The sequence below is a fragment of the Triticum aestivum genome, chromosome 6D (assembly GCF_018294505.1).
Source record: "Triticum aestivum cultivar Chinese Spring chromosome 6D, IWGSC CS RefSeq v2.1, whole genome shotgun sequence".
Classification (NCBI taxonomy): Eukaryota; Viridiplantae; Streptophyta; class Magnoliopsida; order Poales; family Poaceae; genus Triticum; species Triticum aestivum.
The window spans coordinates 39416693-39441078 of record NC_057811.1 but is presented as its reverse complement, the minus strand read 5'-3'; the positions used below and the strand labels follow the sequence as shown (position 1 = coordinate 39441078).

At 41.8% G+C, this 24386-nt stretch overlaps 1 protein-coding gene across 2 annotated transcripts; it reads left to right on the top strand.

Moving 5' to 3' along the window:
* Positions 1-18402: 18402 nt before the first annotated feature.
* LOC123143361 (uncharacterized) lies at positions 18403-23039 on the top strand. 2 transcript variants are annotated; one of them, XM_044562275.1, is made up of 3 exons: positions 18403-19602; positions 20218-20311; positions 22712-23039. In XM_044562275.1, the coding sequence occupies exons 1-2, from the start codon at positions 18453-18455 to the stop codon at positions 20262-20264; spliced, it is 1197 nt and encodes a 398-aa protein (XP_044418210.1). In that variant the 5' UTR covers positions 18403-18452; the 3' UTR covers positions 20265-20311; positions 22712-23039. The 2 variants fall into 2 exon arrangements, with proteins under 2 accessions (XP_044418210.1, XP_044418209.1); XM_044562274.1 differs by having other exon boundaries at positions 20212-20311.
* The last annotated feature ends 1347 nt before the right edge of the window (positions 23040-24386 follow it).

Genomic DNA, 24386 nt, shown 5'->3' with positions numbered 1-24386 from the left:
ATATGCCTGATGTTGACTTGCGGTCCACACGATCACCGGCATAGTCAGAGTCTGAATATCCAATGAGATCAAAAGCCGAGCCCTTGGGGTACCATAATGCAAGTGTTGGTGTGTGAGCTAGATATCGAAGAATATGTTTCACAGCCTTATGGTGTGATTCCTTCGGTGTAGCTTGAAATCGGGCACACATGCAAACACTAAGCATAATGTCTGGCCTAGATGCACATAAGTACAATAAAGAACCAATCACGGAGCGGTATACCTTTTGATCGAAGTCAATACCATTTTCATCAGTGCATAGATGACCATTGGTGGGCATAGGAATTTTGACCCCTTTGCAATCTTGCATGCCGAATTTCCTCAGTACATCCTTGAGGTATTTCTCCTGAGATATGAATATGCCATTGCACTGTTGACGAATTTGAAGACCTAAGAAGAATTTCAATTCTCCCATCATAGACATTTGGTATTCTTCACTCATCATATAGGCAAATTCATCACTATAACATTGGTCAGTACAGCCAAAGATGATATCTGTTGGGGAGCGTAGCAGAATTTAAAAAATTTCTACGCATCACCAAGATCCATCTATGGAGTATACTAGCAATGAGGGGAAAGGAGTGCATCTACATACCCTTGTAGATCGCGAGCGGAAGCGTTCCAATGAACGGGGTTGATGGAGTCGTACTCGCCGTGATCCAAATCACCGATGACCGAGTGCCGAACGGACGGCACCTCCGTGTTCAACACACGTATGGAGCAGCGACGTCTCCTCCTTCTTGATCCAGCAAGGGGGAAGGAGAGGTTGATGGAGATCCAGCAGCACGACGGCGTGGTGGTGGAAGTAGCGGGGTCTCGGCAGGGCTTCGCCAAGCTTCTGCGAGAGGGAGAGGTGTTGCAGGGGGAGAGGGAGGCGCCAGGGGCTGTCATACTGCTGCCCCCCTCCCCCCACTATATATAGGCCCCCTGGGAGGGGGGGCGCTGGCCTGGATCCCATCTGCAGGGGGGGCGGCGGCCAGGGGGAAACTTACCCCCCAAGGCAAGTGGGGCGCCCCCACCCCTAGGGTTTCCAACCCTAGGCGCAGGGGGAAGCCCATGGGGGCGCCCCAGCCCACTAGGGGCTGGTTCCCTACCCACTTCAGCCCATGGGGCCCTCCGGGATAGGTGGCCCCACCCGGTGGACCCCCGGGACCCTTCCGGTGGTCCCAGTACAATACCGGTGACCCCCGAAAATTTCCCGGTGGCCGAAACTTGACTTCATATATATAATTCTTCACCTCCGGACCATTCCGGAACTCCTCGTGACGTCCGGGATCTCATCCGGGACTCCGAACAACTTTCGGGTTTCCGCATACTAATATCTCTACAACCCTAGCGTCACCGAACCTTAAGTGTGTAGACCCTACGGGTTCGGGAGACATGCAGACATGACCGAGACGCCTCTCCGGTCAATAGCCAACATCGGGATCTGGATACCCATGTTGGCTCCCACATGTTCCACGATGATCTCATCGGATGAACCACGATGTCGAGGATTCAATCAATCCCGTATACAATTCCCTTTGTCAATCGGTACGTTACTTGCCCGAGATTCGATCGTCGGTATCCCAATACCTTGTTCAATCTCGTTACCGGCAAGTCACTTTACTCGTACCGTAATGCATGATCCCGTGGCTAACTCCTTAGTCACATTGAGCTCATTATGATGATGCATTACCGAGTGGGCCCAGAGATACCTCTCCGTCATACGGAGTGACAAATCCCAGTCTCGATCCGTGCCAACCCAACAGACACTTTCGGAGATACCCGTAATGCACCTTTATAGTCACCCAGTTACGTTGTGACGTTTGGTACACCCAAAGCACTCCTACGGTATCCGGGAGTTGCACGATCTCATGGTCTAAGGAAATGATACTTGACATTGGAAAAGCTCTAGCAAACGAACTACACGATCTTTTATGCTATGCTTAGGATTGGGTCTTGTCCATCACATCATTCTCCTAATGATGTGATCCCGTTATCAACGACATCCAATGTCCATGGTCAGGAAACCGTAACCATCTATTGATCAACGAGCTAGTCAACTAGAGGCTTACTAGGGACATGGTGTTGTCTATGTATCCACACATGTATCTGAGTTTCCTATCAATACAATTCTAGCATGGATAATAAACGATTATCATGAACAAGGAAATATAATAATAACCAATTTATTATTGCCTCTAGGGCATATTTCCAACAGTCTCCCACTTGCACTAGAGTCAATAATCTAGTTCACATCACCATGTGATTAACACTCACAGGTCACATCACCATGTGACCAACATCCAAAGAGTTTACTAGAGTCAACAATCTAGTTCACATCACTATGTGATTAACACTCAATGAGTTCTGGTTTGATCATGTTATGCTTGTGAGAGAGGTTATTAGTCAACGGGTCTGAACCTTTCAGATCCGTGTGTGCTTTACGAATATCTATGTCATCTTGTGGATGCTACCACGCGCTACTTGGAGCCATTTCAAATAACTGCTCTACTATACGAATCCGGTTTACTACTCAGAGTCATCCGGATTAGTGTCAAAGTTCGCATCGACGTAACCCTTTACGACGAACTCCTTTTCACCTCCATAATCGAGAAAATTCCTTAGTCCACTAGATACTAAGGACAAGTTCGACCGCTGTCATGTGATCCGTTCCCGGATCACTATTGTACCCCTTGACCAACTCATGGCAAGGCACACTTCATGTGCGGTACACAGCATAGCATACTGTAGAGCCTACGTCTAAAGCATAGGGGACGACCTTCGTCCTTTCTCTCTCTTCTGCTGTGGTCAGGTCTTGAGTCTTACTCAATACTCACACCTTGCAACACAGCCAAGAACTCCTTCTTTGCTGATCTATTTTGAACTCTTTCAAAATCATGTCAAGGTGTGCGTTCTTTGAAAGTATCATCAGACGTCTTGATCTATCTCTATAGATCTTGATGCCCAATATGTAAGCAGCTTTATCCAGGTCTTCCTTTGAAAAACTCTTTTCAAACAACCCTTTATGCTTTCCAGAAATTTTACATCATTTCGGATCAACAATATGTCATTCACATATACTTATCAGAAATGTTGTAGTGCTCCCACTCACTTTATTGTAGATACAAGTTTCTAACAAACTTTGTACAAACCCAAAAACTTTGATCACTCCATCAAAGCGTATATTCTGACTCCGAGATGCTTGCTCTAGTCCATGGAAGGATCGCTGGAGCTAGCATACCTTTTAGCATCCTTAGGATCGACAAAACCTTTCTGATTGTATCACATACAACCTTTCCTTACGAAAACTGGTAAGGAAACTTGTTTTTGACATCCATCTGCTAGATTTCATAAATGCAGCTAATGCTAACATGATTCCGACGGACTTAAGCATCGCTACGGATGAGAAAATCTCATCGTAGTCAACTCCTTGAACTTGTGAAAATACTCTTTGCCACAAGTCGAGCTTCATAGACGGTAACATTACCGTCCATGTCCGTCTTCTTCTTAAAGATCCATTTATCTCAATGGCTTGCCGATCATCGGGCAAGTTCACCAAAGTCCATGCTTTGTTCTGATACATGGATTCTATCTCGGATTTCATGGTTTCTAACCATTTGTCAAAATATGGGCCCACCATCGCTTCTCCATAGCTCGTAGGTTCATTGTTGTCTAACAACATGATATCTAAGACAGGATTACCGTACCACTCAGGAGTAGTACATATCCTTGTCGACCTACGAGGTTTGGTAGTGACTTGATCCGAAGTTTCATGATCACTATCATAAGCTTCCACTTCAATTGGTGTAGGTGCCACAGGAACAACTTCCTGTGCCCTGCTACACACTAGTTGAAGTTATGGTTCAATAACCTCATCAAGTCTCCACCATCCTCCCACTCAATTCTTTCGAGAGAAACTTTTCCTCGAGAAAGGACTCGTTTCTAGAAGCAATTACTTTTGCTTCCAGATCTGAAATAGGAGGTATACCCAACTGTTTTGGGTTTTCTATGAAGATGCATTTATCCGCTTTGGGTTCGAGCTTATCAGCTTGAAACTCTTTCACATAAGCATCGCAGCCCCAATCTTTTAAGAAACGACAACTTAGGTTTCTCTAAACGGTGTCGTCTCAACGGAATTGCGTGGTGCCCCTTTTAAAGTGAATGCGGTTATCTCTAATGCCTAACCCATAAACGATAGTTGTAATTTGATAAGAGACATCATGGTATGCACCATATCCAATAGGGTGCAGTTATGATGTTCGGACACACCATCACACTGTGGTGTTCCAGGCGGTATTAATTGTGAAACACTTTCCACAATGTCTTAATTGTGTGCCAAACTCGTAACTCAGATATCTCTATGATCATATCATAGAGATTTTATCCTCTTGTCACGACGATCTTCAACTTCACTCTGAAATTACTTGAACCTTTCAATAATTTAGACTTGTGTTTCATCAAGTAAATATTCTCAGCATCTACTCAAATCATCTGTGAAGTAAGAACATAACGATATCCACTGCATGCCTCAGCACTCATTGGACTGCATACATCAAAATGTATTACTTCCAATAAGTTGCTCTCTTGTTCCATCTTACTGAAAACGAGGCCTTTCAGTCATCTTGCCCATGTGGTATGATTTGCATGTCTCAAGTGATTCAAAATCAAGTGAGTACAAACGATCCATTTGCATGGAGTTTCTTCATGCATATATACCAATAGACATGGTTCGCATGTCTCAATCTTTTCAAAAATGAGTGAGTCCAAAGATCCATCTACATGGAGCTTCTTCATGCGTTCTATACCAATATGACTCAATGGCAGTGCCACAAGTATGTGGAACTATCATTACTATTTTATATCTTTTGGCACGAACATGTGTATCACTACGATCGAGATTCATTTTAGGTGCAAGACCATTGAAGGTATTATTCAAATAAACAGAGTAACCATTATTCTCCTTAAATGAATAACCGTATTGCGATAAACATAATCCAATCATGCTCAACGCAAACACCAAATCTCGATGGTAGAGGGAGCATGCGATGCTTGATCACATCAACCTTGGAAACACTTCCAACACATATCGTCATCTCACCTTTAGCTAGTCTCCGTTTATTCCGCAGCTTTTATTTCGAGTTACTAACACTTAGCAACCGAACCGGTATCTAATACCCTGGTGCTGCTAGGAGTACTAGTAAAGTACACATTCATTTAATGTATATCCAATATACTTCTGTCGACCTTGCCTGCCTTCTCATCTACCAAGTATCTAGGGTAGTTCTGCTTCAGTGACCGTTCCCCTCATTACAGGAGCACTTAGTCTCGGGTTTGGGTTTAACTTTGGGATTCTTCGCTAGAGCAGCAAATGATTTGCTGTTTCATGAAGTATCCCTTCTTGCGCTTGCCCTTCTAGAAACTAGTGGTTTTACTAACCATCAACAATTGATGCTCCTTCTTGATTTCTACTTTCGCGGTGTCAAACATCGCGAGTTGCTCAAGGATCATCATATCTATCCCTGATATGTTATAGTTCATCACGAAGCTCTAATAGCTTGGTGGCAGTGACTATGGAGAACCATCACTATCTCATCTGGAAGATTAACTCCCACTCTATTCAAGCGATTGTGGTACTCAGACAATCTGAGCACATGCTCAACGATTGAGCTTTTCTCCCTCAGTTTGCAGGCTTAAGAAACTTGTCAGAGGTCTCATACCTCTTGACGTGGGCACTAGTCCGAAATCCCAATTTCAGTCTTCGGAACATCTCATATGTTCTGCGATGTTTCAAAAACCGTCTTTGGTGCCACAATTCTAAACCGTTAGCATTACGCACTGAACTATCATGTAGTCATCAAAACGTGTATGTCAGATGTTTCGCAACATCTACAGACGACGCTGAGGTTCAGCACACCGAGCGGTGCATTAAGGACATAAGCCTTCTGTGCAGCAATGAGGACAATCCTCAGTTTACGGACCCAGTCCGCATAATTGCTACTACCAACTTTCAACTAAATTTTCTCTAGGAACATATCTTAACCAGTAGAACTAAAGCGCAAGCTATGACATAATTTGCAAAGACCTTCTGACTATGATCATGATAATTAAGTTCATCTGATTAATGAACTCCCACTCAGATAGACATCCCTCTAGTCATCTAAGTGATACATGATCTGAGTCAAACTAGGCCGTGTCCGATCATCACGTGAGACAGACTAGTCATCATCGGTGAACATCTCCATGTTGATCGTATCTACTATACGACTCATGTTCGACCTTTCGATCTCTTGTGTTCCGAGGCCTGTACATGCTAGGCTCGTCAAGTCAACCTAAGTGTTTCGCATGTGTTCCGAGGCCATGTCTGTACATGCTAGGCTCGTCAACACCCGTTGTATTCGAACGTTAGAATCTATCACACCCGATCATCACGTGGTGCTTCGAAACAACGAACCTTCGCAACGGTGCACAGTTAGGGGGAACACGTCTCTTGAAATTTTAGTGAGGGATCATCTTATTTATGCTACCGTCGTTCTAAGCAAATAAGATGTAAACATGATATGGGGATATATTGGTAGGAAAAGACCATCGCTCGTCCCTGACCGTCACTCATAAGGAAGACAATCAATAAATAAATCATGCTCCGACTTCATCACATAACGGTTCACCATACGTGCATGCTACGGGAATCACAAACTTTAACACAAGTATTTCTCAAATTCACAACTACTCAACTAGCATGACTCTAACATCACCATCTTCATATCTCAAAACAATTATCAAGCACCAAACTTCTCATAGTATTCAACACACTCATAAGAAAAATAATTACTAATCTTGGATGCCTATCATAATTAAAGCAAATTAGCATGCTGTTTTGTAGGACTCTCAAAATAATATAAGTGAAGCATGAGAGAACAATAGTTTCTATAAAACAAATCCACCACCGTGCTCTAAAAGATATAAGTGAAGCACTAGAGCAAAAACTATATAGATCAAAAGATATAAGTGAAGCACATAGAGTATTCTAATAAATTCCGAATCATGTGTGTCTCTCTCAAAAGGTGTGTACAGCAAGGATGACTGTGGTAAACTAAAAAATCAAAGACTCAAATCATACAAGACGCTCCAAGCAAAACACATATCATGTGGTGAATAAAAATATAGCTCCAAGTAAAGTTACCGATGAACGAAGACGAAAGAGGGGATGCCTTCCGGGGCATCCCCAAGCTTTGGCTTTTTGGTGTCCTTAGATTATCTTGGGGTGCCTTGGGCATCCCCAAGCTTAGGCTCTTGCCACTCCTTATAACATAATCCATCAAATCTTTTACCCAAAACTTGAAAACTTCACAACACAAAACTCAACAGAAAATCTCATGAGCTCCGTTAGCGAAAGAAGACAAAACACCACTTCAAGGTACTGTATTGAAATCATTGTTTATTTATATTGGTGTTAAACCTACTGTATTCCAACTTTTCTATGGTTTATAAACTCTTTTACTAGCCATAGATTCATCAAAATAAGCAAATAACACACGAAAAACATAATCTGTCAAAAACAGAACAGTCTGTAGTAATCTGTAACTAACGCAAACTTCTGGAACTCAAAAACTTCTACCAAAATAGTACGACCTAGACAATTTGTTTATTGATCTACTGCAATTGGAATCAGTATTTTACCACGTTCTGGTGATTTTAAACAATTGTTTTCGTGAACAGAAAGCTTCTGGAATTTTCAGCAAGATCAAATAACTATCATCCAAGAAGATCCTATATGTTTAACTTGGCACAAACACTAATTAAAACATAAAAAAAAATCTAACCAGAGGCTAGATCACATATTTATTCCTAAACAGAAGCAAAAAGCAAAAAAATACAATAAAATTGGGTTGCTCCCAACAAGCGCTATCGTTTAACGCCCCTAGCTAGGCATAAAAGCAAGGATAGATGTAGGTATTGCCATCATTGTAGGCAATCCATAAGTAGCTCTCATAATAGATTCATAAGGTAATTTTATTTTCTTTCTAGGGAAGTGTTCCATTCCTTTCCCTAACGGAAATTGGAACCTAATATTCCCTTCCTTCATATCAATAATTGCACCAATCGTTCTAAGGAAAGGTCTACCAAGAATAATAGGACATGAAGGATTGCAATCTATATCAAGAACAATAAAATCTACGGGCACATAGTTCCTATTTGCAACAATAAGAACATCATTAATTCTTCCCATAGGTTTCTTAATAGTGGAATCCGCAAGGTGCAAGTTTAAAGAGCAATCATCAAATTCACGGAAACCTAACAAATCACACAAAGTTTTTGGAATCGTGGAAACACTAGCACCCAAATCACACAAAGCATAGCATTCATGATCTTTTATTTTAATTTTAGTAGTAGTTTCCCACTCATCATAAAGTTTTCTAGGGATAGAAACTTCCAACTCAAGTTTTTCTTCATAAGATTGCATTAAAGCATCAACGATATGTTTGGTAAAAGCTTTATTTTGGCTATAAGCATGAGGAGAATTTAGCACGGATTGCAACAAGGAAATACAATCTATCAAAGAGCAATCATCATAATTAAATTCCTTGAAATCCACAATAGTGGGTTCACTAATATCTAAAGTTTTAATCTCTTCAATCCCACTTTGACCAATTTTTTGCATCAAGATCTAAAAACTCCGAAATTTTGGGACGCCTTCTAGGTAAAGGTGACTCATCTCCAGTCCCATAATTATCAAGATTCATATTGCAAAACAAAGATTTAATAGGAGACACATCAAAACTTTTAGATCTTCATCTTTATTCTCACAAAAAAAATCCGGCTTAGCGGCCGTCTTATTAACTAAGGTGGCCTGCTTATCCGAAACTTCAGCTATAAATTTTTCGAGATGAGCAATCTGAGATTTCAAACCATAAAATTCTTTAGACATATCATCGAGCTCTTTATTCACATAACCCATAAAGATTTTTTGTTCCTTAAGCTCGTTCCTAAAGAAATTATTATGCTCAAATTGTAAAGTCATAAAACTCCCGACGTTGCTTTCGATCTCTTCTAACCTTTTAAGGTGAAGATCACCAAATCTAGGTAGAGCCATCGTGACAAGCAAGCAATCCAACACACAAGCAAACAAGAAGCAAGCGAAAAAGAGGCGAACGGAAAAGAGAGGGCGAATAAAACGGCAAGGGTGAAGTGGGGGAGAGGAAAACGAGAGGCAAATGGCAAATAATGTAATGCGAGGGATAAGAGTTTGTGATGGGTACTTGGTATGTCTTGACTTGACTTGGCGCGAATCTCCCCGGCAACGGCGCCAGAAATCCTTCTTGCTACCTCTTGAGCACTGCGTTGGTTTTCCCTTGAAGAGGAAAGGGTGATGCAGTAAAGTAGCGTAAGTATTTCCCTCAGTTTTTGAGAACCAAGGTATCAATCCAGTAGGAGATCACGCACAAGTCCCACACACCTACACAAACAAATAAGAACCTCGCAACCAACGCGATAAAGGGGTTGTCAATCCCTTCACGGTCACTTACGAGAGTGAGATCTGATAGATATGATAAGATAATATTTTTGGTATTTTTATGATAAAGATGCAAAGTAAAATAAACGGTAATAAAAATAGTTAAGTGTTGGAAGATTAATATGATGGAAAATAGACCCGGGGGCCATAGGTTTCACTAGTGGCTTCTCTCAAGAGCATAAGTATTATGGTGGGTAAACGAATTACTGTCGAGCAATTGATAGAATTGAGCATAGTTATGAGAATATCTAGGTATGATCATGTATATAGGCATCACGTCCGCGACAAGTAGATCGAAACGATTCTGCATCTACTACTATTACTCCACACATCGACCGCTATCCAGCATGCATCTAGAGTATTAAGTTCATAAGAATAGAGTAATGCTTTAAGTAAGATGACATGATGTAGAGGGATAAACTCATGCAATATGATATAGACCCCATCTTTTTATCCTCGATGGCAACAATACAATACGTGCCTTGCTGCCCCTGCTGTCACTGGGAAAGGACACCGCAAGATTGAACCCAAAGCTAAGCACTTCTCCCATTGCAAGAAAGATCAATCTAGTAGGCCAAACCAAACTGATAATTCGAAGAGACTTGCAAAGATAACCAATCATACATAAAAGAATTCAGAGGAGATTCAAATATTGTTCATAGATAATCTTGATCATAAACCCACAATTCATCGGATCTCGACAAACACACCGCAAAAGAAGATTACATCAAATAGATCTCCAAGAAGACCGAGGAGAACTTTGTATTGAGATCGAAAGAGAGAGAAGAAGCCATCTACCTAATAACTATGGACCCGAAGGTCTGAGGTAAACTACTCACACATCATCGGAGAGGCTATGGTGTTGATGTAGAAGCCCTCCGTGATCAATGCCCCCTCCGGCGGAGCGCCGAAAAAGGCCCCAAGATGGGATCTCACGGGCACAGAAGGTTGCGGCGGTGGAAATAGGGTTTTGGCTCCGTATATGATGTTTCCAGGGTATATGGGTATATATAGGAGGAAGAAGTACGTCGGTGGAGCAACGTGGGCCCCACGAGGGTGGAGGGCGCGCCTGGGGGGTAGGCGCCCCCTGCCTCGTGCTCTCCTCGTTGATTGCTTTACGTAGACTCCAAGTCCTCTGGATCACGTTTGTTCCGAAAATCACGTTCCTGAAGGTTTCATTCCGTTTGGACTCCGTTTGATATCCTTTTCCTTCGAAACACTGAAATAGGCAAAAAAATAGTAATTCGGGCTGGGCCTCCGGTTAATAGGTTAGTCCCAAAAATAATATAAAAGTGTATAGTAAAGCCCATTAAACATCCAAAACAGAATATAATATAGCATGGAACAATAAAAAATTATAGATACGTTGGAGACGTATCAAGCACCCCCAAGCTTAATTCCTGCTCGTCCTCGAGTAGGTAAATGATAAAAACAGAATTTTTGATGTGGAATGCTACTTAGCATAATTTTCAATGTAATTCTCTTATTTGTGGTATGAATATTCAGATCCGAAAGATTCAAGACAAAAGTTTAATATTGACATAAAAGTAATAATACTTCAAGCATACTAACTAAGCAATTATGTCTTCTCAAAATAACATGGCCAAAGAAAGTTATCCCGACAAAATCATATAGTCTGGCTATGCTCTATCTTCATCACACAAAGTATTTAATCATGCACAACCCCGATGACAAGCCAAGCAATTGTTTCATACTTTTGGTGTTCTCAAACTTTTTCAATCTTCACGCAATACATGAGCGTGAGCCATGGACATAGCACTATATGTGGAATAGAATGGTGGTTGTGGAGAAGACAAAAAAGGAGAAGATAGTCTCACATCAACTAGGCGTATCAACGGGCTATGGAGATTCCCATCAATAGATATCAATGTGAGTGAGTAGGGATTGCCATGCAACGGATGCACTAGAGCTATAAGTATATGAAAGCTCAACAAAAGAAACTAAGAAGGTGTGCATCCAACTCGCTTGCTCACGAAGACCTAGGGCATTTTGAGGAAGCCCATCCTTGGAATATACAAGCCAAGTTCTATAATAAAAAATTCCCACTAGTATATGAAAGTGATATCATAGGAGACTCTCTATCATGAAGATCATGGTGCTATTTTGAAGCACAAGTGTGGTAAAAGGATAGTAGCATTGTCCCTTCTCTCTTTTCTCTCATTTTTTTTCTTTGGGCCTTTTCTCTTTTTTATGGCCTCTTTTTTTTCTTCTCTTTTTTTTCGTCCGGAGTCTCATCCCGACTTGTGGGGGAATCATAGTCTCCATCATCCTTTCCTCACTTGGGACAATGCTTTAATAATGATGATCATCACACTTTTATTTACTTTACAAGTCAAGAATTACAACTCAAAACTTAGAACAAAACATGGAGGAACAAATTCTTCCTGAGTAGCGCTGATATGTTGAGCAAGTAATGAATTGCGCTCCTTCTGAAGATCTTCATAACTCACCCTTAGCTTTTCAAGATCTTGCTTTGTTTGAAGAAATTCATAAGAAAGCTTCTCATGATCAGATAAGAGAGTGTTATGATGACTTTGAAGGTTGTCAAACTTAGACTGAAGTCTCTGAAGATTTTCAGTCAAGGTTTTAGTGCGATCCATTTCTTCACCTAACATATCATCACTTTTTGTCTAGCATGCTTTGAACCTTTTCAAAAGCCTTTTGTTGTTTCACAGCAATCTTAGCAAGTTTAGAATAGCTAGGCTTGAGGTTTTCATCAGATTCATCCTCACTTGATTCAGAGGAGGGGTATTGGAGTACCTTGGCACCATTTGCCATGAAGCAATAGGTGGGAGCGTAGTCATCATTGACTTCATCAGCCTTGTTGGTGAAGCCATTTTCTTCAGAGTTGAAGATGGACTTGCTGACGAATGAAGTAGCGAGAGCTAGGCTCGCCACACCAGACTCGGACTCCTCAGATGCCTCCTCTTCCTCATGTTCCTCAGATTCAGCCTCAGAGTCCATTTCTTTGCCAATGAATGCCCGAGCCTTCTTGGAGCTGCTCTTCTTGTGCGATGAAGACTTTGAGGATTTTGATGATGAAGACTTTGAACATTTCTTCTTCTTATTTGCATCATCAGAACTGTAATCCTTGTATTTCTTCTTCTTTGATTCCTTTTCCCACTGAGGACAATCTTGAATGTAGTGACCAGGTTTCTTGCATTTGTGGCATAGCCTTTTCTTATAGTCACTAGATGAGGAATCATTACTCCTTGAGGATTTTCCAAAGCGACCACGTCTTGAGAACTTCTGAAATTTCTTCACGAGCAGTGCTAGCTCCTGACTCAGTTCTTCATGATCACCAAGGCTGCTACCAGAATCTTCATCTTCAGATTCAGAAACTGCCTTGGCCTTCAGGGCACGTGATCTGCCATAGCTCGAACCATAGAGATCTCTCTTCTCAGCAAGCTGGAACTCATGAGTGTTTAGCCTCTCGAGGATGTCAGCGGGATCAAGTGACTTGTAATCTCCACATTCTTGTATCATCAGTGCCAGAGTATCAAATGAGGAATCAAGCGATCTTAGCAATTTCTTCACCACCTCATGGTCGGTGATGTCACTGGCACCGAGTGCTTGAAGCTCATTTGAGATATCAATGAGGCGATCGAAGGTTTGTTGAACATTTTCATTGTCGAGTCTTTTGAAGCGGTTGAAGAGATTGCGAAGAACGTCAACTCGAGAGTCACGCTGAGTTGAGACTCCTCCATTGACTTTGGACAGCCTATCCCAAATAAGCTTAGCAGTTTCCAAAGCACTCACTCTTTCATACTGTCCTTTGCTCAGATGGCCACATATGATGTTCTTCGCTTGTGAATCGAGTTGCTTGAATCTCTTCACATCAGTAGCGTTCAGAGAAGGTGAGACTGAGGGAACACCATTTTCCACAACATACCAGAGATCGTTATCAATTGCCTCAAGATGCATTCGCATCTTATTCTTCTAGTAGGGGTAGTCCGTTCCATCGAAGGTAGGACACCCAGCAGAGACCTTGATAATACCTTCGGTCGACATAACTAAAACTCCAGGCGGTTAAACCAAAATCACACAGAACAAGGGAGTACCTTGCTCTGATACCAATTGAAAGTGCGTTATATCGACTAGAGGGGGGTGAATAGGCGATTTTTATGAATTCTTCACTAAGGAATTTGCGGGTGAGGAAATTCCTAAGCGAAGAACTACTTGCAGCGGAATAAGTACTCAGATGTAAACATAAGAGAACACAAGCATGGTCATCGTGATGAAATGAAGACAAGCACAGAGTACAGAAAGCGTAAACACAGGATAACATAGGATGAAGACAAACAGACTGAAGAAATTGAACTGAGAAATTGAGAAAGTTTTCAGTCAAAGTCTTCGAACAGATATGAACAGGCACACAACACAGTAATGAGGAAATGAAAGAGTTGAGGAAATAGAACCAGTAAGCTTGGTGAAGACAATGATTTGGTAGAACAGTTCCAACTGCTGTGTCAGTTGTACGTCTGGTTGGAGCGGCTAGGTATTTAAACCTGAGGACACACAGCCCCGGACACACAGTCCTCACCGTATTCTCCTTGAGCTAAGGTCACACAGACCTCGCCCAATCACTCGTGGTAAGTCATCAGGTGACTTCCAAACCTTCACAAACTCGGTCACTCGGCGATCTACAATTTCCTCTTGGATGCTCAGACCATGACGCCTAACCGTCTGGAAGAAGCACAGTCTTCAAATGTAACAAGCGTCGGATCTACGCAAGATCAATCTCTTCAGTGATGCTCAATCACTTTTGGTTTGTAGGTGTTTGGGTTTGGGTTTTCCTCACTTGATGATTTTCGCTCAAAGTCCTCGGAGGATGGGATGCTCTCAAATGACAAGTGTCAGTTTCTCTCGGAGCAGCCAACCAGCTAGTGGTTGTAGGGGGCGACTATTTATATCCTAGGGAGCAGCCCGACATGATAAGACATAAATGCCCTTCAATGATATGACCGTTAGGTGGGTAGATATTTTGGGACAGCTGGCGCGTAGCACAGCAACGGTCGGAAATTTGAGTATCAAATTCCTCAGGGCTATCATGTTCCTCACTGTGTAGGCAATCCGCACTAGCGAATTCCTAACTCCTCAGTCAGAACAAATCCTCAGAGACCAGAAGAACTTCGTCTCTGTCACTGAAGAAATTGACTGAGCTGTATGAGATTTCCAATGTCTTCACTGGAAGGGATTGGTAGGTGTAGGATTTTGAGTTGACCATCACATGGAAACTTTTCCTTAGTATTTCCTCGACCCCCTTTAACAGTACGGTGTTTCCTAAGACCCAAGAAAGAGAAAATGAAACTACGAAAACAAAAGTCTTCACGCTTCATGTTCCTCGAATGAATACCAAGTCTTCAAGATCACACCAATTTCTTCACTTTCAAAGTCTTCAGAAATCCAAAGTCTTCAGTCGAAGACATTCATTTTTAGAGGTCGACTTTCTCTATAAATATCAAGCTCCTCATAGACTTATAGACCTGTGCATACTCACAAACTCATTAGTCCCTTAACCTATAAGTCTTCAATACACCAAAATCACTAAGGGGCACTAGATGCACTTACACACACAGCTTGGAACCCTCCCCTTCTATGTCATCCACGACCAATTTTGGCTCCCCCTCTTGGTCAGATTCATTATTTCTACCTTCTCTACCCTCTCTTTCTTCTTTCCTGGATTACAGGAACTCATCATCTTCGCCTATCTCTCCAAACCCTAAACCTTCTCTCCATTCAACGCTCCAACGATTGAAGGATGAGAGCAACGATGGAATACATGGGCAAGAAAAACAACAACGCATCATGGGAGATTAGAAATCGCTCCATGCACTCTCTCTGTCACTTGAAACCCTAACAACGGTTTCAGGCCAACTCCACCAATATATTTTCCCAATGTCGAAGATGTAAATAGTGGGTATGCCAAATAGTGGCGGAAGCGTTTATGCGCTAAATTGTCCTATAACACACATGCCCCTCCAAACACTACAAAGTGCTATTTAAAACATTGCTCAATATTGAGCAATGCTGGTAAAATAATACTAGCCTTCTCACTTAACTCAATGTAGAATTATTCTTATTATTGATGTATGTGAAGGGGAATCGTTGATGTGGAGTTTCACTCGAGGAAGGAATACTTCATGTGCTAAGGACGACTATGCTAGAATACAAATAGAGGAATTTATTATGGTCGAGTCTACTGAAATGTTTTATAGGCGCTGTGTTTTTCCTGAGACAGCACATGACGAAAGAGTTGGGTTTGTTTTGCAGGCTGTTGACCACATGATTACATTGAAAATTGATCTTATACATACAATCTTATCAGGGCATATATGACTTACACATATGTGCTAGACTTGAAAACTCGCATGCCTGATTGTGGTTGGTGACATTGCTCAGGAATAATATGAATTTTTCGAGAACTGATGGTAATAATTAAAAAAAACTAAAAATAGAGTCCGTAAATATGTCCGTGCTCACTAGCCTCATTATGCATTGTGAACGATACCATGGAAAAACAAAGAAACTAGAGGATAGCCTATATAATTTCCAACAATCATAACTTCATTTCTCATTGTGTGTTGTTGGAGATAATTGCATCTATAGTCCTCGTACTCGTCGGCGACGTCCAACTCAGTCCTGAAACTTGCGTATTGCTTCAATACGGTCCCGGTACATGAAAATACGTGGTCAATACGATCCCGGAGGTTGAAACGCCAGTCCTGGCTCTACATATTGTATACGTACTGTGTATTCCGCCATATGCCATATCAGACTGGCCCCGCTCATCAGGTTGGACCCATATGTTAGTAGGATATTGAGAAACAAAAGAAAAAAAATGCACGCAGGCAGGTGGTTCGAACCCGCAACATGTGGGCCGTAGAAGCAAGCGCTAGCCACTAGACTGAGTGTATCCACACGACCTATGATGAGATGCAGACCCTATATATGTAGTCATTTTTATAAGAAATCTATTTATGTTTTAGAAGAAATATAATTAGGTATTCACAGTATTTCTTTGGGCTGTACGGGCCTGTTTCTTTTGTTTTATAGCTAAGGCCCAGCTATCTTCTGTGTGTTCTATTTTTTTGTTTGTGTTCATTTTTTTGCAGTCTCCTATTTGGCGTGAGCACAATTGCATACAGAAGTTTTGAAATTGCGAATATTTTTTAATTCATTATTTTTCCAAAGGCGGTCCACCTTTTTAAAAATTGGGCTGAACGTTTTTTGAATTCAAATTTTTTGATCGAATTGGGCTGACCATATTTTTGAAGTTACGAAAATTTTCTTAATTCATGAACTTTTAACAAATTCGTGAATAATTTTTGAAATGGCTTACATGTTTTTTGGAACTCGTGATCAAGTTTTTTTTGCAAAGGTGAACATTTTTGTTTAATTCTTGAATAGCTTTTGGAATTAAGAAACATTCTGTCTGTGATGAACAATTTTTTAATTCATCAATATTTTTTTGAATCAGTGAACATTTTTTTTTCAAAATTTATGAAATATATTTTTCTAAATCCCAACCATTTTCTTGAATATTTTCATAAATTCAAGTATTTTTTTGTATATACAAACTTTTACTTTTGAATCGTGAACATTTTTTGTATCAATGAACATAAAAGAATCAATTCATGAATTCAACATAAAAGAATCAATTCATGAATACTAAGTGTGTGTGTGTGCGATATGTGACGAGATGCATATATATTTAGTCTATTGTACAAGTTGTGAACATGTTTTTGGAGTTTTCTAAGTTGCGCTCCCTATATATATGTGAGGAGATGCACTCCCAAAATATTCACCATATTTTTGAAGTTGTGAACATTTTCTAAATTCATGAGCTCTTTACAAGTTAGTGAATTTTTTTTGAAATTGCGCACATGTTTTTTGAACTCGTCAACAAGTTTTATTTCATAGGCAAAATATTTCTTGAAAACCTTTTGAAAGTCAGATTTTTTTTTGTGACGAAATTTTTTGAATCCATCAATACATTTTTGAATCAGTGAACATTTTTTAAAATCTTCGAATTATATTTTTTAAATTCCCAAGCACTGTGTTGATTATTTTTTAAAATTTACATACATTTGTTGTAGACACAACGTTTTACTTTATAATCATGAACATTTTGTGAATCAATGAACGTTTTTAAAAATAAAAACTCATGAATATTTTAAAATTCACGTATAATTTTTTAAAGAAACAGTGATATGCTTATAATATATGGTGCATCCTCATGTCAAACAAGAACACGCACTTGGCCTGGTGGCCGGCTCGAGCAGTGGTTTGGGCAGAGCTAGTGGGTTCGAATCCCCCCTTTTCCTTTTTTTTCATTTTATTTCTCGGCCCACTGACATATGGGCCGCATACAGACGTGGCCTTCACTATAGAAATACGAGATATGCGGCGTGTAGAGTCAGGACTGACGTTTCAACCTCAGGGACCGTATTGATCACGCATTTTTATGTACCGGGACCGTATTGAAGCAATTCGCAAGTTTCAGGACTGAGTTGGACGTGGCCAGCAAGTACGAGGACTATAGATGCAATTATCTCTGTGTTGCTGCACAGTCATCAGAATGATTCTTCTTTCCTCTGTGTCATAAGAAGAAACATATAAAAAGAGAAAATGTGCGAAGAAAGAAGCATGTGGTGAGAGGCAGCAACAAAAGAATCAAAGAAATTATTTGCCGTCTGCAAAACAGCCCTCCGAAATCAGTTTAAGACGTGTTTCTTTTATACGTTCGGCTACTGGGCTCGAAATCATAAATTAGCACCCAACATGGGCTTTTATGTCCAGCCCAGTTCTGGGCCCTTGACGACTTCTTCTTCTCTGTTACACGGCCTGCTCTTCATTTCACCAGATCCCGCATCGCGTCAGTGACTAGGGCGAGATGAGCAGCCGCCGCCACCGCTCGCCGTCGGCGGCGCCGCTGGATGACGAAAACCTACTCCCCGAGATCCTCCTCCGCCTCCCGCCGCAGCCCTCCTCCCTCCCCCGCGCCTCACTCGTCTGCAAGCGCTGGCGCGGCCTCGTCTCCGACCCCGGCTTCCTCCGCCGCTTCCGGATCCACCACCGCCGCAGCCCTCCCCTCCTCGGTTGCTTCGTCGAAGAACCTCACGGTATCTCCTTCCTGCCTGCTCTCGAGGCCCCCAACCGTCTTCCTGCCTGCCGCCTCTCTTTCCAGTCCGGCTACAATAACCGCTTTAAGCTACTCAACTGCCGCCATGGCCTCGTGCTCATCGCCGACAAGACGCGGCACCACCAATTCCTCGTGTGGGACACCATCACCGGCGACCAGTACCACCTAGCCGTCCCCGCGCTGTTCGACACGGAAGAGGTGGTGCTGGTCAACGGGGCGATGCTTCGTGCTGCGGGAGACACCCATCACTTCCAGGTGGTCTGTGTAGCAACACGCAGACTCGATCTGCATCGTCGACAAGCAGCGCTCGCCTGCGTTTACTCGTCGGAGACCGGCGCTTGGGGTAACCTCATCTCGACGCCCATTCAGTCCGACCTCGACTCCCAGTCAAGCCTTCATCTCTACTTATTCGGCATCACAATTATGGAAGCGCCCGCAATGCTTCTCGGGGACTCTCTTTACTGGACTCTTACTGATGATTCATCAAGCATCCTTGAATTTGATCTTCTGAGGCAGAGTCTGGCTGTAATGCGGATGCCCAAGGATGTGTATAAGTATGAAGGTCACATCACGGTTATAAGGGCAGATAGTGGTGGGCTGGGTTTCCTCATGCTGACAGACTTCACCCTGCAATTATGGAAGCGGAAGATTGATTGCGATGGTGTTGCCTCATGGGGGCTGGAAAAAACTGTTGAACTGGACAAGCTACTTTCCCTTAATCCAGAGAAGGGCAGCATTATGATACTTGGGTTTGCTGAGGAAAACAAGATGGTGTTCCTGGGGACATTTATCGGCCTCTTTGCACTCCAGCTTCACTCATTGCAGTTCAAAAAGCTATCCGAAAGGACCGAAACCAAAAGCATATCTCATTGCCATCCAATTGAAAGTGTGTATACTGCAGGTAATAGCATGCCTTTCACAATTTGGCTATGAACAAAACAGGTTATTTTTTGGATAACTGGTTGATGGAATGTTGTTCACATCCTTTGGTACTAAGCTAACAATTCTAAGCAGCGTCATATCGGTTATTTATATTGCAGTGAGTTGGAGGAGAGTCTTGCTGTGAGTTGCAAGTCTATTGGCACCAGCATTTAAGAAAAGAAACTGAGTTCATTTCATATTTTCAGCCTAGATTCATTTACTAATATAATCTTAATCTGAATTGTCATGATCAATTCTGTTGATAGGATAGATTAGTATGAGCATATCTGTTGTGTGTGATATGGCGTGAAATGAGCTTAGAATAATTCTAGATAACTTCTCTTTTCTGATTAGCTAATAGTATGAGCATATCTGTTGTGTTTGATATGCTGTTTTGAGGGTTATTCCTCAAAGTTGACTAGAAGTGTGGTTTTGTCTACCCATTCCTAATGTTGTTTCAGCCCTAAGATTTTTTCTTCCTTTCTAAAATTACACCCATAGGCTTATCTGAATATCTCCTTGGTGCCTTCTCATATCTACTTGTTTTCTTTTGGAACATAATTGGTTATTTGACTTATTATCGTTCTAGAAACAGATGTTGGTGGTGAACATGGTCGAGCTGAACTTTTGAACAATGCATAAGGTGACTGGCTGATCAGATACACTATCATGATATATTGGTTGATCAGGTAAGCTTATCTTCTGCATGTAAGTTGAGGTGTCTGAAATGTTATTTTTGTTGTAAAAGAGGCTACTTCTACGAGTACCAAATGTAAAGAGAGGACTCCCAAGATTCTCTATACGAGCCTTTGCTAAACCGTTGCTCACCTGGCTACCTCCCGTCATGCTCTCATGGCAGTCTGCTTCCTGGATCTCTTCTGTACGTGTTGCTTCCTCATCCCTTCCCCAGCAGCTTTCCACCCCGTTCGTAATGTGCCTTTACCCAGCTACTGGATTTGCTCTTTAGCTTGCCCTCCCTTCTATCATACTGCATTGTTGCGAGTTTATTTCATCCTTAGTTCTCCAGTTCCTTCAAGCGCTTCTCTCCCTCTAGCTTCCCAGATGACAGTTGACTCGGGACCCTTTCCCATTCCTTACTGCTGTGTTCGTGCCACCTCATAGATGAGAATGCAATGCTAAGTAGTAGCAGAATTAAATACTTCCCTTTACTATGCCTTTTCAACATTTTCTGGTTGGTACATTGCCTTCGATTATTTTTTTGTGGTTATGGATCTATCAAGTCCTCTATTTTGATTTTTATGTTATCCCTCTACACAAGTAATTGATAACTAAAAAATCTCTTAGCATTTGGTTTCGAATTTCTTTGGTTATGCAGGCTTATAGCTATGCCATTTAACCTGGCTGCTCATTTGGGATTGTTATAATGCCTAGTGCTACATTTTACACTGTCACAATACACCAAGAGCATGTCCTCATTAGATCTTATACTACTATTTGTTGTTTTGCCTGCATTACTAATTTCTTATGGACAATTATGCTATTTAGCTGGTTTGCTTAAATATTTTCTCAACATATGTTAGTTTGTCTGTCTAACTGCGCACATGTAATTGGTCATTTGGCCATTAGCCTACAATGTAGCTTGTCTGATCCAAACAGATTATTACATGGTTTATGTGCAGTCTTTTTCTTCTGTTTTAGTTACCACAGGTGCTTAATAAATTTTATTGAACACATGATATAAAAATTACATGGCTAGATTCATCACCAAAAGTGCTTTCAACAAAATTGCACTTCGTCATGTTTTATATCATATTATCATCAAGAGTAATGGTTAAAGTTTTGACTTTTGTGTTGTGCATAGTCTTATAAAAATGGACTTCTACTTGGACCAAAGTAGTATCAACGTATATGCCCATCAGCTAAAAATCAAATGTTTCTGTTTACTATTACATGAGCCCCTCGTAGTAATATGCACATGCACATCATAACATAATGTTTCAAACTATCTCATAAGGTAGGCTGTTCAGTGTTTGACTCCAAGGCCACTGATCATGTAGCTTCTCCTTTAGTCAAAGCAAGAAACTTGAGGATATGTTAACAATAGAAGGCATACCAGTACAAATTTACACCCTCCGTCCCACAATAATTGTCTCAACCTTATTACAATTTTGTACTAAACTTAGTACAAAGTTGAGACACTTATTTTGAGACGGAGGGAGTACTTATTTATTTTCAACAAACCACTGTCTTATTGATGTTTGCAATTTCTATTGTTGGTTTTGTCAAGTAATGCTGAGAAGATTCAGCTTTGAGCTTTTGGCACTAGTTCCACAATGATAATTAAGGAATGCTAACTGCCTGAGTCATACCAAAGTTGTGAGATGACTAGGATGGGATGTCTCAGGCGATAGCCTAGTGCCAACCTCGTCAGCAACGATGATGGCGACGCCTTCGGGTGCCGCTTCCCTTCATGGAGGTGTCATTGGGGAGCTACCGTTGCCCGCTCTTTCCTGTGCTCCGGGCAAAAGCCTCAGATCCTTCTGTTGATCAGACGACGGTGGCATCTTCGATGTTGTCCCCCCCCCCCCCCCCCCCCCCCCCCCCCGGTGCGTTGTTTTGGAGCCATGGATCCGCAGCTGGTGACCTGATGTTTGGGTTTGGAGCAGTTGTTGGAGTGTTCGGTGGTGGCGGTGGAATGATCTGTGGCGGCGACCGGTGCCTTGGTCATCCTGGTGCTGATGGATGACCTATCTCTTGGGGTCTTATGACGGTGGTGAGATCTCGGTGTTTAGTGCCCTTTGAAGGCGCCTGAGGTATTGTTGCATTGCATAGTGCTCTGGTTCCTCTATTTGTCATGGTGGTTCCCACTCTTCTCGATCTGCCCAGTGGTGATGGGTGCTAAGTTCTTGGTGTTGGCTGCTTGTCATAGGTCGTTTCTGGTTGTTCTTCTGCTGTTCCCTGTCACTTGTGTATGTTGGGTGCTACCTGCTGTAGCTGCTGTGTTGTATCTCAATCTTGTTTTACGAAAGTGATAATCTTTTAGGCCGCCTTTTGCCCGCTGTAGCAGCTTCACTAAAAATTTACATATTGGGCTCGGTGTTTGGTTGATGACGTTGTTTGCTCTGCAGGTACCTGAAGTAGCCGTTTTGGTGGCTGAGATGCAGAAACGGCTTGTTTGCTGTAGGTTCTATGCACCATGTACTGATCAGCGCTGTAGTTGTCTTGTAGGAATTAATTTCAACATTTTGTTTGCTCATGACTATAATGTAATTTGAAAATTGTGTTAATTCACGCATGCCATGTATTTTCTGTAAAAGCTAGTCAATTGGCACGAAGACGTAGTGACTTTCTTGGATTAATTAGATCCATGATGTCTCATGTGTGTGTGAGCTGAATTTTTATCTGCTTCTCACAGTGTCAGTAATGAATGTTCAGTTATTCTGCTTTCTTTCTTCAGACATGTGGAATCAGATGCGTTTTGTTATGATTGAACTATTTTAGAGTCATTGTGATCCAGACTGGAAGAGGTAAATGAAAGGAAAAATATGGATTAGCTTCTGCACATTGATAACCGCATGTATTTTTGAGATTCTGGGATAAAAGTTGCAGTGCCCGTCCCAGCTGAAACCCTTGTTACTGGCGAAATTTTGGTTGACAATCCTCTCCTCTGAGCATCCTTTTGTAAGGACAGGTAAGTCTGAAACATTCAGAGTAGTTAACTTTCAGCTCTGATGCATATTCAGAGCTGACAATACAAATTATGTACCAAACCAATTGATTGTTTATGTGCATGCACAACTCGTTTAATTACTTACATCCAAGAGATATCTTAAGCAGAAGCATGGAGCATCCAATTTGTACATTAAGCCGTTACCTATTGGGTCGACGTTACCCATTGGGAGATTGGTCCGGCACAAAATTTCAAGTCCCTAGTGGACTATATTCTGAAATTCGGCTGTAGCTTCATATGTATCTCTATATAGTGGAGCCACAATATCTCTATGAACTATGAAGATGAATGGATTTTGCATCATGGTGTCAGATGTGTTTGGTAGAGAATCTACAATCCCTTGCATTTGCGGGAGTATTACATATTCGGTGTGATCCATACCTCTGAAGGAACATGCACTCTCCAATTTTTAGGCACCCCTTCAAAGGAAAAAGCATGCTCGAAGACCCCTGTTTCCATGTCATATGACCTTACACCTCCCCATCCACGACAACGGGCAACTAAATCAAACGTCGCTGTCATCCAGGGAGATGAGAAATAGACGCATTTCGGTCTCAAACCAGGGAATTTCTTTGAGGGTAAGCACGCCGAGTGATTCAGTCCAACAAATATTGTGTGCTCCACCAAGTTGTCGGGCGATACCTTCTTGCATCCTTCGGGATGAACCTTGCCAATTAGAAATCTAACACGATCCACACGCTTTGCAGAAATGGCCCGGACTTGCAAGAGATCACCCCATGGCGTGGACACCAAGTGCCTGGTAAGAACACTTGAATAGGTCCTATGCGCAATGATCGCCTCCTTTGTGGGTCCACTCGATCCATCAAGATGATATTTCTCTACTATTCCATGGTACGTCACAGTGTAAAACCTCCCATTGTGGTATGCGCAGCCCGCATATCGATCTAGTTCCCTTGTAGTTGTAGCTATATTTGAGATCACCTGCCACCTGCCCTCTCCCGCCCTAACAAAAGAGAGCCAATTGCTAGTATCATAATGAATGATCATGACAATGTAGTCACCACCTTTGGATGGAGGTAGAACCATGTTGCCAGATATTTCGCATCGTCATA

What these genes read in the sequence shown, in the direction of transcription:
- LOC123143361 (XM_044562274.1), top strand. Translation starts at nt 18,453, where the DNA reads ATGAGCAGCCGCCGCCACCGCTCGCCGTCGGCGGCGCCGCTGGATGAC. An exon ending in TGAAAGTGTGTATACTGCAG is followed by an intron (nt 19,603 to 20,211) that starts GTAATAGCATGC and finishes TTATCGTTCTAG; the next exon opens with AAACAGATGTTGGTGGTGAA.